General features: G+C 43.8%; 1 protein-coding gene across 11 annotated transcripts in view; it reads left to right on the forward strand.

The window, feature by feature from the left end:
* SASH1 (SAM and SH3 domain containing 1) overlaps nucleotides 1-17,827 on the forward strand; it is an 843,335-nt gene that overhangs the window by 802,495 nt on the left and 23,013 nt on the right. For all 11 annotated transcript variants that reach the window (XM_075924386.1, XM_075924390.1, XM_075924391.1 and 8 more), the window contains 6 exons: nucleotides 365-508; nucleotides 8,834-8,969; nucleotides 9,188-9,357; nucleotides 10,406-10,615; nucleotides 11,722-11,872; nucleotides 13,559-13,672. In XM_075924386.1, coding sequence (XP_075780501.1) covers nucleotides 365-508; nucleotides 8,834-8,969; nucleotides 9,188-9,357; nucleotides 10,406-10,615; nucleotides 11,722-11,872; nucleotides 13,559-13,672 — 925 coding nt within the window. The remainder of the gene's footprint in view (nucleotides 1-364; nucleotides 509-8,833; nucleotides 8,970-9,187; nucleotides 9,358-10,405; nucleotides 10,616-11,721; nucleotides 11,873-13,558; nucleotides 13,673-17,827) is intronic.

Genomic DNA, 17,827 nt, shown 5'->3' on the forward strand with positions numbered 1-17,827 from the left:
TTGCCTTGCAGCTTGAATGTTCAATAGTAACTCAAAGTAGGAAGAATACCCTGTACTGAATCCCCAACATAACTTCATTCAATACCTCTAGGACAGTGAACAGGTTCTGATAATCAGATCTGAGAAGAAGGAAGGGTATATGATAATATAACAGTGGTTTATGCACTGGATTTATTGTCAAGGCCAGAAAAGACAAGGTTTCCATGGTGAAGCTAAGAGCAATGTCCCAAACAACACGCTACCTTTGTCACCCCTGGATACCTTTGGTCTGAGTGCTGGCATGAGAAGTAATAGGAATACAGCATGGCAAGAATTGGCTCTTATATTTTATTTTAAAGAAACAACCTCTTATTTTATTTTGCAGGGCAAAGAAGGAGACATCATTTATAAGGAAGTGATCAAATCGCCCTCTGCTTCCCGTATATCTCTTGGGAAAAAGGTGAAGTCTGTAAAAGAAACCATGAAAAAAAGGATGTCTAAAAAATATAGCAGCTCTCTTTCAGAGCAGGTATGTAATACTCATAATGGTCTGTACTTGCTAGGATAAAATCTATGAATCCTCATGCTTCAAAGTATTTTCCTAAAAGCCCTGCGTGGTCAGGAAGAAAATTTTCTGCATCTAGACTTCTGGTATCCCGGAGAAACTCCGCTACATTCAGGGAATGCATTTGCTCTTCTGCTTTTTTTGCAGAAGAGCAAACATGCTTTTCGAGGAGCCCTGTATATCTCGCCATCTATACGGGGCCAAATGGAGGAAAAGTCTCTTCCAGAAAAGCAACTGGAAAAAGCTACACAAATTGCGGAGCACAATTTGCGTAGCTTTTTCCAATAAAAGAGTGTAGTCTAGACCTAGCCATAGTGTCATTAGATCATTCATGTGTTCTTCTAAAACCCCTCACTATGAAATGAATATCTTTTTATAGAAACCTAATTGTGACAGTGCAGCCTCAAATCTCCTTCTAGGTGACTTTTCAACAGAGGGAGATGAGTGAGGATTTTACACCCACGTACCCTGAGCTGTATTTTCACCTCTACAATTATTTCTTAGATATCACTGCATTGATCAAAGGAGCACTGGTTCCATTTTCAAGTTAAAAAATAAAATTAAAATGCAGCTGACACTCTGAACTCTCTATAAAATTCAACATGTACAACTCCCCTCTCCTAACCTCTATCATACTGCTCCCTCTGCAGCGGCCTATGAAAACAGATACATCTCATTTCTATTTCTAACATTACTTCATCACAGATGTGTGCAGTTCATTCTTAGAAGCAACCATAAGTACACACAGTTGTAAAGCTGAGCTTTGAATTTACTTTGTCCAAAATAAATCTCTCTCCAAGAAAGTCCTTTTTGGCAGATTGTGTTATTTGGTTTGGTGGATTGTCGAAGCATCTAGTGAACTAAAAATAAATAAATCAGTCTTTCCACCTGAAATTTATAGGTAATTGCTTACCAAACAGTTGGGAAAGCAATGTTTTCTCTAATAAATATTACCCTCTAGTGGCCATTTAATAAGCAGCAGCCAATTTGCATATACTTGCTGTGTTAGAAAGCTGGAGCACACTTTTCTTTGAGCTAGAATCATCTGGTGAGACCTCTTAGGACAATTTGACTACATAATTCAGGCAGTACTTTCCTCTCTTGTTATTCACTGAGCAAGATTAGCTCTGATATGGAGTGTCTGGTTCTAATTGTAATCTCTTCAGTGCAGGGACAGTCTCCTTGTTATGTTCGTGCAGTGTCTAGTACAGTGGGGCTGGGACCTGTAGGTGCAATTGTAGTTGAAATTAATAATGAAAATTGTGGATTTTTGCCTCCAAATGAAGTGATCCATGTTTCTTCTTAGTGAAGCAGACTGATCCCAGGCTAGTGCAAGTGATACCTATCAAAACATAATTTTAACTGTCACAGTAAATTGGGACCTGCAGCACTAGAATCCCGTGACCACTTTAATTGTTGCAGACTTTGGAGAAAAGTTTAACCAAAACAATAATACTCTTTCTTGAAAACATATTAGGAAGTAGTAACAATAATGGGGGGTTTAGAATGGGTTTCTTTCTCTCCCCCTTGTGCTTTATAGGCTGGGGAAGAGCATGCTGCTGTGTGACTTATCCCAATGAACTATAGGATGGGTTTGCTTTAGGAGGAAGAAGCCTGGTAGTCTTCCCATCTAGTGCCTTTTGAACATCCTGAGAATGGGCTACCTGCTTCTGTTAGGGTAGAGCTGAGGATTAGGCAACATGTGTCCCAAAAGAAAGCAATGGTAGGGTTCTAGGATAGCAGGTAGAGATCCAGAACCAATACTGCTGAATTTCATTGGTCATCCCTGTAATGGACTTCATCTATCACATACAGACATGGCTTCTTTTCTCAAACCTAGGCCACTAGCCTGGAACTTTTATTTTCAATTGTGAACTCTTTGGTGCAGCAACTATCATATATTCTGTTTGTATGCCAGCCACCATCTTGGCTGACACACACGGACTGAATCTGGTAACCTCCAAAGCTAAAAACATGAGCTATTATGGCTTGAGCTAAAGAGACAAGGCTGTTAGGCTAGGACTGAACCAACTTATACTCTGTGAATCAGGGGTTGGGAGGGATTGTGTTGGGCTAGAATAGTGCCCAACATAATGGGGCTCAACCTAGAGGCACAACCACCATATAAATGTTATTTTGAATGTGACTAAATTTAGTTATATTATTATTAATACAAATGGGGTTGTTCGATCATTGAATTTGTAGAAACACAGCACATGGTGGTGTCCTCAATCATATGCAGTGTAGCTCTCAGATGGAATTCCTTTCTGTATGTGTACACAGTTACATTGGTTCATAAATAGGACCAAATAAATAAAAGCTAATAATGTTTTTTATGTATTCATTTCAAATGGATAATTCAGTTAAAAAATAATAATCTGCAACAAAGGTCACATTTCATATTGTATTATTGGACATTAACGATAAGATGTCAGGGCCAAATAACCCTTTGGATAGTCTACTTAGGAAACAGATACATCAGAAAAATGGTGTGAAAGTTAGGTTACTGATCTGCTTCTAAAGCTTCAGAGGGGTAGCAAAGTTAGTTTGTAACTGGAAAAAATTTAAAAATGACTAATAGTCTTGTAGCAGCTTAGGGTGTGTCTAGACTACAGGGTTTTGTCGACAAAAGTGGACTTTTGTCGACAAAACTATACCTGAGTCTACACTACCACTGAGTTCTGTTGACATAACGTCGACAGAACTCAGCAGTTTTGTCGACGCTGGTAAACCTCATTTTACAAGGCATAACGTCTTTGTCGACAGAGTTCTGTCGACAAAAAGGGCAGTCTGGATGCGGGTGTTTCATTTGTCGACAGAAAAAGACCTCCAAGGAAACCCCTGCTGGACAGTCCTTCTTCAGGAAAAACCTCTTCTTGGTCCTGTCTGTAGCCATTTTTTAAAGGCACAGACATCCCTGGCAGGCATTGTGACAGGAAGCTGGCCACAGACAGAGCCTGTCAGCACCTAGCTCTCCCAGCGTCACCTGCACGTGGCCATGTGTGCAGCTCCAGCACCACAAGGCCCCCAAGAACCTTTGAGGGAGCCAGCCCTGGTGCCCACAGGCAACAAAAAGAGAGCCCCAGCCTGGTCAGGGACAGAGGTCCTGACCCTGCTTGAACTGTGGAGGGAGGAGGAAGCAGTCCAGGCCCTGCACACCCGGCGCAGGAATGCCAGCATCTATGGCCGCATGGCTCAGGGGCTGGCCGATAAAGGGCACCACCCAAGGACACTGCAACAGTACGGGCCAAAGTGAAGGAACTTCGCCAGGGATACATGAAGGCCCGAGAGCAGAGCTTGGCTTCAGGTGCAGCCCCAGTGCACTGCACCTACTATCAAGAACTGGACCACATCCTGGGAGGCCAGGAACCTATGTCTGCACCAGTGCTCATGCAGACAGGGTTGCACGCACCAGTGCAGCAAAGCCGGCAAGAGGTCCCCAGGGAAGATGTGGAGGAGGAGGAGGAGCAGATGGAGGACACCCTGACCCTGAGTCTGCAGCCTGTCCCAGAGACAGAGGAAGCCTCGCAGGCACCCTCCGACACTGGAGAAGGAACATCAGGTGAGCGCAGGCAGGGTCACAGACACAGCACAGGGGAGGTGGGAGCAGAGAGGATGCAGAGCAGTGTTCACATCTTGGTCCTCCCTCCTGGACAGGTTGCATCTCTCTGTGCATGTACAAGCAGGCGAGCAGGTGGTGGGTATGTGGGTGGGGGGGCATGGGAGACTCAAGGTGCAGCAGGCCCCTGTCCTACTGTGGCTGCACACTGATCTGGCCTGGACGACCACAGTGGAGGGCGGGAGGATCTAGGGGGTGGAGGTGGACATTGTCCTAGCCACAACGGGTCCCCTGTGCAGCCTAGGCGGCTGGCAAGGCCAGACGTGGCCTACCAGTAACAACATTCCCATCCCTTGTTGTATGGACTTGTGTGTGAATTGCTAACACTGATCGGTTCTCCCTCTTCTTCTCCACAGCTGGACCTGCTGCTGCTGTCCGCTGAGCAACTCCTGTGCCACCACCCACCCGGTCCCACAGCACCCGCAGGCATTGGAGGACCTACAACAACCTCCTGAGGAGGCATGTGGAGGCCATGGAGAAAATTGAGGGGACCATGGCCAAAATGCAAGAGACCATGGCTGAAAGAGTGAGGGAGGAGGCTCGGTGGCATACTCGCCTGCTGCAGGACTTCCTCCCAGAGTGGAGCACAATGTGTGCCACCGTCCAGGAGTCCCTGGCTGTGCCAGGTCCTCTCCCCCTGGGGACTCCTCCTGCCCATCCAGCTCCAGCCCCCCTCAACCCCCTCTGGCCCCTCTTCTTCTCCCTCAGCCCCTGCCACCCCTCCAGCCCTACCCCTCACCCCCCCGCTAGAGCAGAGTCATTGTCAGCCCCAACTCGAGGCCGAGGACAGCAGGGTCCACGGACAAGGGGTGGCAAAGCCTTGCGGCCCAGGCGAGGCTGCCATTACCCTTAAGTTGTCTGCCCTCCCCCACTCCCTCCCTCCAGGTTGAAATCCCCCCTCCTACCACAGTTATAAACACAGGTTAATAGTTTAAAAAAAAGTTTATTTTTCACAGTGGTTGAACAATTCTATTTTGTATAACAGATCTAAATTCTAACGTTACTCCTTGATAAACATATTTTTCAAGTTTAACATGGTGTGTGCACCTTAACTGTTCAGAGGCTGATGCAGGGATGGATTGTGGGAGGGGAGGTTTTGGAATGGGGGGGGAAGGCCCACAGACCCCATTGGGGATACCTTGCTGAGTCATAGGGATCCAGCTGAGAAGCGCTCATGCAGAGCCTCCCTGATGCAGAGCCTCCCCCCCGATGGGCTTGGTGAACGGCAGCTGTCCGAGGCTGCGCAAACCACCTGCCCTCTCCTTCAGCCATTGGCCCCCTTTCTGGGAGGAAGGCCTCCCCTTTGCTCTCCACCAGGTTGTGGAGGATGCAACATGCTGCCACCACCTCTGGGATATTGTGTTCCCCCATGTCAAGGCGAGTTAGCAGACACCTAAACCTTCCCTTCAACCGGCCAAATGCGCATTCCACCTGTAAACGGGCACGTCAGGTGCACATTAAACACTTCCTTGCTTGGGGTCAGATGCCCTGTGTGTGGCTTCCTAAGCCAGAGCATGAGGGGGTACGCGGCATCTCTACGTCCCCGATAGCAGAGGTTTGCTGGGGGAAGAAGGTTCCTGTCTGCAGCCTTTCGTACAGGTGTGAATTGCGGAAGATCTGAGCATCATGTGCCCGGCCCGACCACCCCACACACAGGTCCGTAAATAGTCCACGGTGGTCAACCAGGGCCTGCAGCATAATGAAAAAGTACCCTTTTCTGTTGATATACCGGGCGGCTTGATGGGGTGGTGCATGGATGGGAATGTGCGTTCCATCGAGCGCTCCTCCGCAGTTTGGGAATCCCAGCCCTGCAAAACCAGCCATGATCGTGTCTAGGTCTCTGAGGCGGACAATCCGATTCAGCAGCTGTGAGTTGATGGCCCTCACCACCTGAAAAAATAGACACATACAAACAGACACAGACTATGAAGTCAGAGGGGTTGCCCAAGTCCTTTGGCGACCATCTGCCCCCCCCCCCCCCCCCCAGTGATTGCTCCCAGTAGTTTCATGGTGTAAGACACAGGAGCCCTCTACCACCTCCCCTCCATTGCCCCCCACACACCCTTTTTCGGTTACAGTCCCCTTATGGACTGCCCTCCCCCCGCCTCCAAGGGACTTACCTCCATCAACACAGCACCTACAGTAGGTCTCCCCACACCAAACTGCTGTCCCACTGACCAGTAGCTATCAGGAGTGGCCCGCTTCCAGAGGGCAATAGCTACCGTCTTCTCCAGCGGGATGGCAGGGCGCAGGTGGGTGTCCTGTCATTGCAGGGTGGGGGCAAGCCAGTTGCAAAGCTCCAGGAAGGTGGACTTCTGCATCCTGAAGTTTTGGAGCCAAGCCTGATCATCCCACTGCTCCATTACGAGCCGGTCCCACCAGTCCGTACTTGTTTCCATCCTCCAACATCGCCTGTCCGGGAAAAAGTTCGGAGGCAGGAACCGTGCTGCTGCATCCTGAAGGAGGGGCTCCAGTCTGGGCTCAGGTTCCGGACCAGGCATTAACAGCATGATAGTCTCATGCAGTTGCAGCAGCATTTGAAGCACCGTGGAGTGGGGCCAGCGCCTGGCCAGGGGAAGCTCTCGCTCCATGGTAAACAAAGGTTAGGAAAAACCTTCAAAAAAAAAATCCACACTGCTGTGCTGTGCCAGGAAGCAGGGCACTCCGAACAGGCACTGCAGAACCTTTGCTATCCCTCTAGGCAGCTGCAGCAGCAGAGCAATGGCTAGTCGGGGGGGATGCCCCTTTTAGCATGCGTCTCTGCAAAGTGCAGGCAGCAGTACAAGGAAGTACATGCTGCCCCTGAGACCTGGCAAAGCAGTTCCGGGTACTTTCTACTGTCAACAGAGCGCCCTGCAGTCTGGACGCTCTCTGTCAACAAAGCAAATAGTTTTGTCTATGGCTTGATGTAGTCTAGATGCGCTTTGTCGACAGAAGTTTTGTGGACAGAATCTGTCGACAAAACTTCTGTCGACAAAACCCTGTAGTCTAGACGTACCCTTAGAGACTAACAAAACATGTAGACAGTATCATGAGCTGCTTCTGCTTTTTCTGGAGTTTCACTTGACCTGTATAGTCATATACTGGGGAGATATTTTCTGATGATTCTGCAGCATTAGAAATAATAGGTTTCATTTAGATCATTTCATGACCACACATCTGTGAAAATGCCAACTATTCTTGTGTATCAGCAGTGTTGGTTTTCGTTTATTTTTTAAACGCTGCAAACAGTTTTGAATACTGTACCATCTATCTTTGTGGCATCATTTCTCAAACTAAGTTTCTCTGTGCTGCCAGCATGTGTTCAAAAACATACAAATGCTGCTCTAACAGCAAATAGCTATCAGAAATGGAAAGTCTTTTGATAAGCTGTCACAATTACAATATGGATAAGATGCTTTTGACTTTTCTGTAATGCATGAATGAATGAAAACAAAAATTCCCCCTTATAAATGTCTTAACATCCTTGCTTTTGTTTATATTTTCTTTCTGCCTGTGTTCCATTTTCTCATTAATTGATTTTTCTCTTCATGCACACTAACAAAAATGGCAGTAATAAGTTGTAAGATGTTTACAATTTCCATTTCTGCATCTGTTTGCAGTGTTGTTGTATCTATGTTGATCCCAGAATATTAGCAAGACAAGGTGGGTGAGGCGTCACTGACATTTGGTGTTGATGTGGTTTAATGAACTGGTAAAAGAGAGAAACTATCAAACTCCATAGAAGTCTTCTTCAGAACTCAGCATTACCTCACCCACCTTGTCAATTGCTTGATTTACACAGTGCTACTTATTTTTGCTTATATTATGTACTTACTTAATTGGAAAGTTGCATTATGCTTTTAACTGTTTGGCAAACGTTATCACCTAAAATACTTAGTGTCTTAATTTTTAATCTCTAAACAGAATTGCATGTGAAGGATAAACATTCTCTGCTGGGGTTTTAAACATAAAAATGCATAAAATAAAATGTTTAGCTTGGGATTTTAAAAATACTATACAGCAGGGAGTTTTAAAGTTGGGTCATGGGCCCACCTGGGTAAGTCACTGGCAGGCCGGGCTACACTGCTTCCTGCACCTCCCATTGGTTGGAAACAGTGAACCGCAGCCAATGGGAGCTGCGAGTCTCCGTGCCTATGGACACTTAGATAACAAAGCATCTCCTGGCCCACCAGCGGCTTACTCAAGTGGGCTTGCTACCCAACTTTGAAAACTCCTGCTATACAGAATGGTTCCCTAATCTGTAATATGAGAGATAACAAATGAATGAGCTTGGGGAGGAAAGGTGGTTTTGTGATACAGGCACTGGACTATGATTCAGGAGTTTCTATTCCCAGCTCTGCCACAGACTTTGTGTGACTTTGGGCAAGTTACTTAATTTCTGTTTCCCCATGTATTTCACCGATTTGTTGTCTTGTCTGTTTAGACTGTATGTTGCCTAGGGCAGGGACTGTTTCCTATTATGAGTTTATAATACAGTGCCTAGCACAATGGGAGCCTGACTTCAGTTGGGTCCCCTACACCTTACCATAATGCAACCCATAGGTCATAACAACTTGTGTCCTCACTGGTAAAGGTAGTAGAATATGTACCAGGTTTTCACTCAGCTGCATGCAATCATTCCCTGCCATCTTGCATGGGAATCTGCCATGGGTTCAAATCTCTTTCAGGACTCCAGCTCTGATGTAATGCCAGGTTCTCCGCAGTCACCCCAGCCAGAGACTGATTCACTGGATAAACCCAAACTGAAAGCTGGTGGTTCAGTAGAAAGCCTGAGGAGCTCCTTAAGTGGTCAGAGCTCAATGAGTAAGTTCAATTATAATTGCATCTTTTTTTTTTTTTTTTTTTTTTTTTTTGTTGCTGCTGCTGCTTCAGGGCAGGGATTTCCAAAGTAAATAAAATAAAGTTTAAGTAGCATTTGTGTCTGCATCTCATCTCTAACGGTGCAAGAGATGGATTGGTGTTAATGAGCCCTTCTCACAAGCATACTTTTTGCAAGTTGTTATCTTGGTTCCCCCACACAGGTGGTCAGACAGTGAGCACAACAGATTCCTCAGCCAGCAATCGTGAGAGTGTGAAGTCTGAAGATGGTGATGATGAAGAGCCTCCCTATCGGGGACCTTTCTGTGGACGAGCCAGGGTCCACACTGATTTTACACCCAGCCCTTATGATACTGACTCCCTGAAACTTAAGGTACCGGTTTTCTTCTTGGAAGAAAAGAGTCTGAATGAGCTTAGCCTAAGGAAGGCTAGCAGTATTTAGTCCCTTATTTAGCTGAGTTTGTGCTCCTTTCATTCCCGTTGCCTGCCTGCCTCCTAGTGCTGCAGTGTGCTCTTAAGAGTTTTTTGGGTGATAAAATACAGGTAGGTAGGGTTCTACCAAATTCACAGCCCTGAAAAACGTATCATGGATCTTGACATCTGATGTCCTCCTGTGAAATATGGTCTTGTGTGCTTTTACCCTATTCTGTACAGTTTTTACAGGGGAGACCAAAATGCACACCCCCTGAGAGTAATAGCTATAATGACCTAACCTCTGGACTCCTAGGGTATGTCTACACTTGCACCCTAGTTCAAACTAGGGATGCAAATGCAGGCATTTGAAATAGTCAATGAAGCGGGAAATTAAATATCCCGCACTTCATTAGCATGATCTCGCCGGCACGCTAGTTCGAATCAGAGCCCCTTCGAACTAACGCATCCCGGCACGCACTTCCTGGTTCAAATCAGCTGTGATTCGAACTAGCACGCCGGCGAGATCATGCTAATGAAGCACGGGATATTTAAATTCCCACTTCATTGACTATTTCAAATGCCTGTATTTGCATCCCTAGTTCGAACTAGGGTGCAAGCGTAGACATATCCCTAGTGTAGACAATACTAGGTCAATGGAAAAATTCTTCCATTGACTGAGCACCTGCATCTCAAGGAAGTGGATGCACTTACAGCAAATGGAAATGAGTGTCTACATGAAATGCTACAGCTGCAGCTGTGCTCTTGTGGGTTTTTTAAGTTTAAACATAGCCTTAGTCTTGGATTGCCTCCTTCCTCATTTGTAAAATGGATATAATAGTACACACCTCGCAAGCATGCAATGAAGACTTATTTAATCATGTTTGCAAGTCCCTTGGAGGTCTTCAGATTCTGTGAGAGAGAAAAACAGAGTGAGAATGATGGGTTTGCCTGAATATTGATAGGAATTATGCACTTAACTGTCTCATTCTCTCTCATTGGGCCCTCAGAAAGGTGATATCATAGATATAATCAGTAAACCTCCAATGGGCACTTGGATGGGCCTGTTGAACAACAAGGTGGGCACATTCAAATTTATCTATGTGGACGTATTAAATGAGGAGGAAGAGAAGCCAAAGCGGCCCACAAGGAGACGACGGAAAGGAAGACCGCCTCAGCCCAAGTCTGTCGAGGATCTTCTTGATCGTATCAATTTAAAGGTTAGTTCCCATTCTATCTCTTGATAGTTTTGTTATGGGAGGGAGGTGTGTGCTATTGAATTAAGTTTTTAAGGGCTACAAAGTAAAGTCTGAATTCTGCACCCATTGTAATTTTCACCAAGTATGTAATAGATTTAGAATTGTCTCTCAATTTACCGAGGAATTAGCTGATGTATAGTTACAAGAAACATCCAATCAATGTAATGGACTACCGAAGGGTTCAGTTACATACATGTGAGGATCTTAATTCATTACACAACCTGGCAGTGAGATTGCATACAGCAATGAAAAAAAAATGTATCCAAGGACATTAGGTAATGATTATTTTTAAAAGGAAGTTGATAGTCCTGGTTCCAGAAAGTTCCAGGTCAGACAGTTTGGAGATGATGGCTGTGCCTGTATGTTTTTCCACCTATTACTCTGTTACTGAAGAGCTGTAACATGCTGTGCATCTACGGTAGCATGCTGTTTTAGGAGATTGGATTCTAAAGCCAACAGCAGGTGTGGCATTGAAGGTTTAAGAAGGTCATTGTGCCAGTCGTTAGGATGGTATTTATATACTCTGCAGTCCTGTAATTTCTTTATTATATGGTTGTTTGCATTTGCTAAATTACTGTTTGTTTCTAACAATAGTGAAAAATTCTTCCTATTTTTTCTTACATTGCCAAAATAGGTTGTTCTGTTAATTCATAGTTAAGGGCTCTGCAGAGTAGTGGGAATAAAATTAAACACAGATGCTTATAGCTTCAGCGATGTATCCTATTATTGGAATGCTTTGTTTAAAACACTCTTTTAAAAAATGAACTTTTAATTCTTATGAAAGCCTGAATTTAAAGCTGTAAAAAAGGGGGAGGGGGTATATGTAATTCCCTTTCAAGGCTTATGCCTGGGCATCCATTTCACTCCAATGAATGCATGAAGCTATGGAAGGTCTTTTGTATATTACAAGTAGTAATAATCTATTAGGAAGATAAAGCAGAAGAAGAAACTAGATAGGCATGGATTGGTTGGACTTTCCTTTCTTTTCAGGTGGTGGATCTTTTGTCTTATTGTACAACTTAGTAGTTTCCTGTTTCTCCCCCCTCCCCCCCCCCCCCCCCCCATAGGAGCACATGCCCACTTTTCTATTCAATGGTTATGAAGATCTGGACACTTTCAAGCTGCTGGAAGAGGAAGATTTGGATGAGCTGAATATCCGAGACCCTGAGCACAGAGCTGTTCTCCTCACAGCAGTGGAGCTTTTACAGGAATATGATAGTAAGTGGGTTCTGGCATTTTACCAGTGCCGCCTTTGACCACTTCTAGGAAACTACTTGAGGGATTCTGTTGATGTTTTCTAATCTAGTCTAGGCATTTCTGTGGTGTCTGTTAAATAGCTGAGCTACTAGGGAATTGCAGAAGGTTTTACATTTGCATTTCGCTCTACCACAGTTATTTATTCTGCTGTAAAATCTGCTGTCGTGTGATTGTGGGTGTAACTTTGAAGAGGAAAAAATACATCAGCTAAACTGACTAGAACCCTGACTATTCAAAGGAGCAATATTGGGCTCATTCATCTGGAAATCAAGTATTGCTAACACAGCCATTGGGTCCAGTACTGTTGCTAAGAGATTTGTGCTGTAGGTTTATGCGTTCACATTCAGTGCCATTTCTCTATTCTCTGACCTCTCCTTGTACCACTTGCAAGTATTCTCTGCAGGCCATCCTAAGTTTTCTGTCTTTTCCCAGGAATAAATTCAAAATTACAAACTTTAGGCTTTTTTCTTCTCTGGTTTGGGGCATTTTTGTCTTTTCCTTATTGTTTGCAAGATTAATATAGTATGTGAACTTTTTTTTTTTTTACAGTAATAGGTTTTATAGTAACCTGCCATGTTGGTTTAAAAATGTAAGGCATTCTTTGGAGGAGAATTGGAGAGAGAATGAATTCCTCTATGTGTGGGTGAGGGTGTGTACAAAAAGTGGAATGGGAAGGAGACAGCTGGAACCTATGTGAGCAGCAGCTCCTCTGTCTGCTCCATAATTACATTTTTTTATGCTCTGAGAATAGGCATCAGACTAGCAGTTTCTGGCTTTTGTTGAAGAAAGGACAGCAAAAACAGTAGCTGTGCATCAGGCAATTGGTGGTTTTATTTCTCCAGTCCTCAGTTTAATCATAGAACACTAGAACTGGAAGGGACCTCGAGCGGTTATTGAGTCCAGTCCCCTGCCCTCATGGCAGGACCCAGTACCATCTAGATCATCCCTGATAGATGTCTATCTAACCTGCTCTTAAATATCTCCAGAGATGGAGATTCCACAGCCTCCCTAGGCAACTTGTTCCAGTGTTTTACCACCCTGACAGGAAGTTTTTCTTAATGCCCAACCTGCAGTTTAAGCCCATTGCTTCTTGTCCTATCCTCAGAGCCAAAGAGAACAATTTTTCTCCCTCCTCCTTGTAACACCCTTTTAGATACCTGTATAAAATAGTTTGGCCAAATCCTGGAATCCAGCCTGATTTCCCCCGCTGGAAGTGCTGGGGATAGTCAGCTTGGTAGGAGCTGCAAGTGCTTGTACCTGTGGAGGCACACGTAAATAAAGCTGTAGCAGCCTACCAGGAGCTAACTCTGGAGAATCACCTCCATCTTATGCCCACCCCTGCTCTGCTGTATAGGTTGGTTATTTGATCAAAGGCTTTCTATGCTATTCCAGTAAACAAGTCCCTGCTATACTTTCTATTATTCACATCACTGTTCTCACACTCTAAAATGAGGGTATTATACCATATCTTGTCTTTTAACAGCATTATTCCCCGTTGTAATTACTTTACACATAGTTTTATCCCCTCCTGATGCAGTGGGTGCTAGTAAACATTTGGGGAGGAAATGAAGTTGTTAATGCAAGAACCTGCACCAGATTCCCTGTGTAATGGCCTTCTCTTTCATTGTGCACTCTTACCTCCTCCAGGTAACAGCGACCAGTCGGGATCTCAGGAGAAACTTCTTATAGAAGGTCAGGGCCTGAGTGGATGCTCTCCCCGGGATTCTGGCTGCTATGAAAGCAGTGAAAACTTGGAGAATGGTAATGAATGCAAAAAGAATCTGTAACTTGCCCTGCCTGTTTATGCAGGTGACTTTTGCATCCTTTCTGATTCCAGGCTCCAGCTAAAAGTGGAGACTCTTCATACTTGGCTTTCTCAGTCCCTCATCCTCGCACTCTCACTCTCCCTTTTCCTGAGCTACTGCTTTTTGTTGGTGGTGGTGTTGCTGCTTTTTTATACACTAGCAGAGGACCTAGGATTACAAAAGAAAAGCAGATGATTTGGAGATTGTATTCTCTATCTTCCTCCTGCTTTCCTTCCTCTGTCTCCCATCTTCCTCCTGCTCAGTGCTTTTTTTGTGATGGTACTGCCCAGTATGCAGTACCGGCACCGCCAGTCAGAGTTCAACAACTTTTCCCCTGGAGTACCCTCACCTTTTTTTTTTTTTTTAAACAAAAAAAAGCACTGCTCCTGCTCCATCTGCTGTTGTACTCTTGAGACTGGTACTTATAATTATAACTGTTGCTAAGGGAGTACTGACAATGGGGAATTCCCTTCACTTCTCATTGAGGCTTTGGAGGACTTGTTCACAGCCTTAACCAAACAAACAAAAACAACCATCTTTGGAAAAGAGTGTGGGGCAGTGGTGTTGTGTGTTTGCTTGAGATGCACGTTGCATCCTCCTGCCCTCAAAGGGACTTCCTCTTATTGAGATGTTAAAGCATTTGCATGAACCTCAGCAAACCAACTGTATCCAAATGTTGGTGTGTTGGGAGAGCAAGAATCTACTATTTAGACTCCCCATTATCCTGGCTTGTGATGCAGGGAAGTAGTGTCTAAATGGCAAGCCAGATCTCAGTAGAGGCTACACTCCAGTGTTTAGAAGAAAGCAAACGGTCAAATGAATTAGGATTATTTGTGGTACAAAAATGTGTACAATTGTTATCTCTTAAATTGCTTTTGGCCAGTTGAATTTGGTGATGTCACTCCAGACATCTGAGTTCTGCCTCTGCCTCTGTCTGCCCAGGCTTTATCACCAGTGGCCAATGCAAATGGGAAACCAAGAAGTGCTTGGAAAAAAACCATTGTGACCCCTTTTAGGTAGCTCCCTTCTTCTAGCTGTGAATGTGGGTAGAAGGTCGTCCCCTGAGTCAGTGCCGCCTCTATTAATGTGCCAGTTGAAGATACTCATGTAGGGAAGAGAAAGTACCATATGCTAGGAACCCAAGTTCATCAACTCCATGATGCACTAAACTCTACAGGCCTCAGAGAGCAAGAGACCAGAATTGTCTCCTTGAACTGGAGCCTCCTGCACTACAGTGTTGTCACTTGACCAGAGCAGCTTGACCTCTGTTCTTATTCCCTTGCAGCGGTTGGTACTTTTGATGACCGTATTTCAAATGTGACTGAAATCTGTATATTGTGCTAAAGAAAGATAAATTAATATTAAATTACATACACTACCTCTATTTGATTTCCATCTCCTAATGAAGGCTTCAGCATTAGGATTAAATTGCTGCCTGTATGTTTTTGTTAGTTTAATAAAATGTTCGTAAAGCAATTGTCATTGGCTGCCTGCTTTTGGAATGCTTCCTTTTAAGTTTCAACTAATATCTTTGTGGAAGCTTTCCAGAATTAAGATCACTAATGCATTGTATTGCTGTTCAACTTTTTCTTGCTGCATTTTTACATACCAGTGCTTTCTTTGAGAAACTGTCCTGGGAGTAACATTTGTACTGGATTCATTCTTCTTGTGGTAAAAAGGGTTCTGCCAAGGCTGGTTTGTCCCATGTTATTTGCAAAGTCCACACAATATAATTGTTTATATGCATCTTGTTTCCAAAATACATTCTTCTGTTGGCTCTCTTCTGTTAAAGTGAGGATAAGCAGCAGCATAGTACAAATATATAACGAACAACCAAACAATCATCATCTGCTTTTTCACAGAGAGGGGAAATGCATTCTGAGAACTAAGTAGGTTCTCAGGTATGTGAGGTGGCTATTTTTTTCTAATGACAAGTACAGAGGCCCCATTGCTGGCAAATATCAATCCTCCTAGCAGCAATTCCAAATTTTCAGAATCTATTACATTAATCTGTTGTTTGCTACATGCTTTACAGCAGGTGCAGAATTAGCTGTTTGGGGTACTTATGTGGCAGGTCACAAGTTTTAATGCATTTATTTTTACAGCACCTCTGTGAGGTGGAGAAATACTGTGTCGCCTGTCTATAAAAGGGGTATTTGAGCACAGAAACATTAAATGGCTTGCCCGTAGTCCCACAGGAAAAATTGGTGGAGCTAATTCAGATCTCTTAAATCCCAGGTTAGCACCATAACCATCCTTCTCTATCTAAACAGAAGAAATGACAAAGCAGGTAGCCAGATCACACATCTAACTCTGTGTTTATACCAGTTTATATTGCAATTGACAAGAGAGATGAAGCCATGACTGCCTGTTGTGCCAACCATCATATCTTTGTTGTGTCAGTACAACTGTAAAAACCCAAGGAAATGAAACCACAGAAAACAAAGCCGTAATGAAATCTGAATTAAGGAAGATGGCTCATCTGTAGTTCATCCTGTAGAGTAGTTGGCTCTGTGGAGTGATTCTCCTCAAAATAAAGATTAACAAGGGTGGAAAATTTGCTCAGGTAGTTCCCCTTTACACCCTTCCACATTTCCTCCAGATACCATTGCACATCAGCCCTGTGACATTCTCCCTGGTAAATCCTGCTGTCTGAGTCCTCCTTTCTGAGGAAAATGATACAGGCTCATAAGATTCATTGATGTTTTAATGCCACTGAGTCTGGGCATTGAGGTACCACAATGAGAAAGGGAAACTGACCTGTGGAAAGTAGTCCTATAGTCTTCATTTTGCAGCCTCATAAAGCTTCCATATTCTGCCTTACAATAGAAGAGAGGGCAACACCTGAAGACTACCTGTATTGTTCAATGCAATTTTTCCAGCTATATAAATCTTTCTGAACATATGTAGCCCAACACTGCAGACATGATGCTGCCAATAGATAGTTCTGAAAAAGATCACCAAAAGTGTCAGGCTGCTTAATAACAACATGGCCTCATGAGACTGAATTAATGCTAATAATATTGATCCTAAGAAAGGTCTGTTTAAAAATTATTGACTGTACTCAGTTTGAACTTTAAATATCTTTGCAAATACTTACAAATGTTGGGCTAGATTGACACAATGGTGTAAATCAGGAAGAACTCCTATGAAGTACTATGCCTCCTCATTTACACCCATGTAACACAATCTAACCAATTGTCTGCCATCCAAGCACTGATTCTGATGCTACCTTTTTCAGAGAAGTGGGCTATCATTTTGAAGCTTAGTGCTATTGTATTAATTAATACATCAAATAATCTTGTGTTGTATTGTTTTCGTCATGGACAAAACTCCCCCAAGAGCTGATTTTATTTTTAAAACAAAAAAAAACAAGTCATGTAGCACTTTAAAGACTAACAAGATGGTTTATTAGGTGATGAGACTTCGTGGGGCAGACCCACTTCTTCAGATCATGGGTCTGCCCCCACGAAAGCTCATCACCTAATAAACCATTTTGTTAGTCTTTAAAGTGCTACATGATTGCTTTTTTTGTTTTACCAAGTTCAGACTAATGGCTACCTCTGTTAGATTTTATTTTTGTTAGCAACTGGGTCCATCTCCTGAACGTCATTCTGCATGAGCACTAGGGTCTACCCATGGAGAACAACTACCAGAATCAAGGCTACTATTGAGTAAAGGGTTTGCTGGTACATACATTTGAAACTTTTGTTCTTTCTCTTCTGTTTTCCTTTCCATTCTTTTTCCTTTCTTCCTCCATTCTCAAAGGGCCTTGTTTTGCACACAGTCATGCTTGCTGGTATATTCTTCTGAACTGCTAACAAAATGCAGTTAATAAATACCCTTTAATGGCGCTACAAGGACTAATTTATGCAATAATTGTGTGCCATTTTTCTGTAAAGGAAAGATTCACAAGTTTGCTGTACTAGCAAAAATAAATATCTGGCTAGACAATACTTCAGAACCAAAAGAAGTTGCATGGGCTTTGCTATGTAAACTTCAGAGCAAGCTTAAACAGTAAAATGAATTACAATTGGAGCTATAAATGTACAGATAAACTAAATGACATATTCCTTTCCCCACTCCTGGCTGAAAGCCTAGCTTCGGAGGT

This window comes from Pelodiscus sinensis, chromosome 3 (assembly GCF_049634645.1).
Source record: "Pelodiscus sinensis isolate JC-2024 chromosome 3, ASM4963464v1, whole genome shotgun sequence".
NCBI classification, from domain to species: domain Eukaryota; kingdom Metazoa; phylum Chordata; order Testudines; family Trionychidae; genus Pelodiscus; species Pelodiscus sinensis.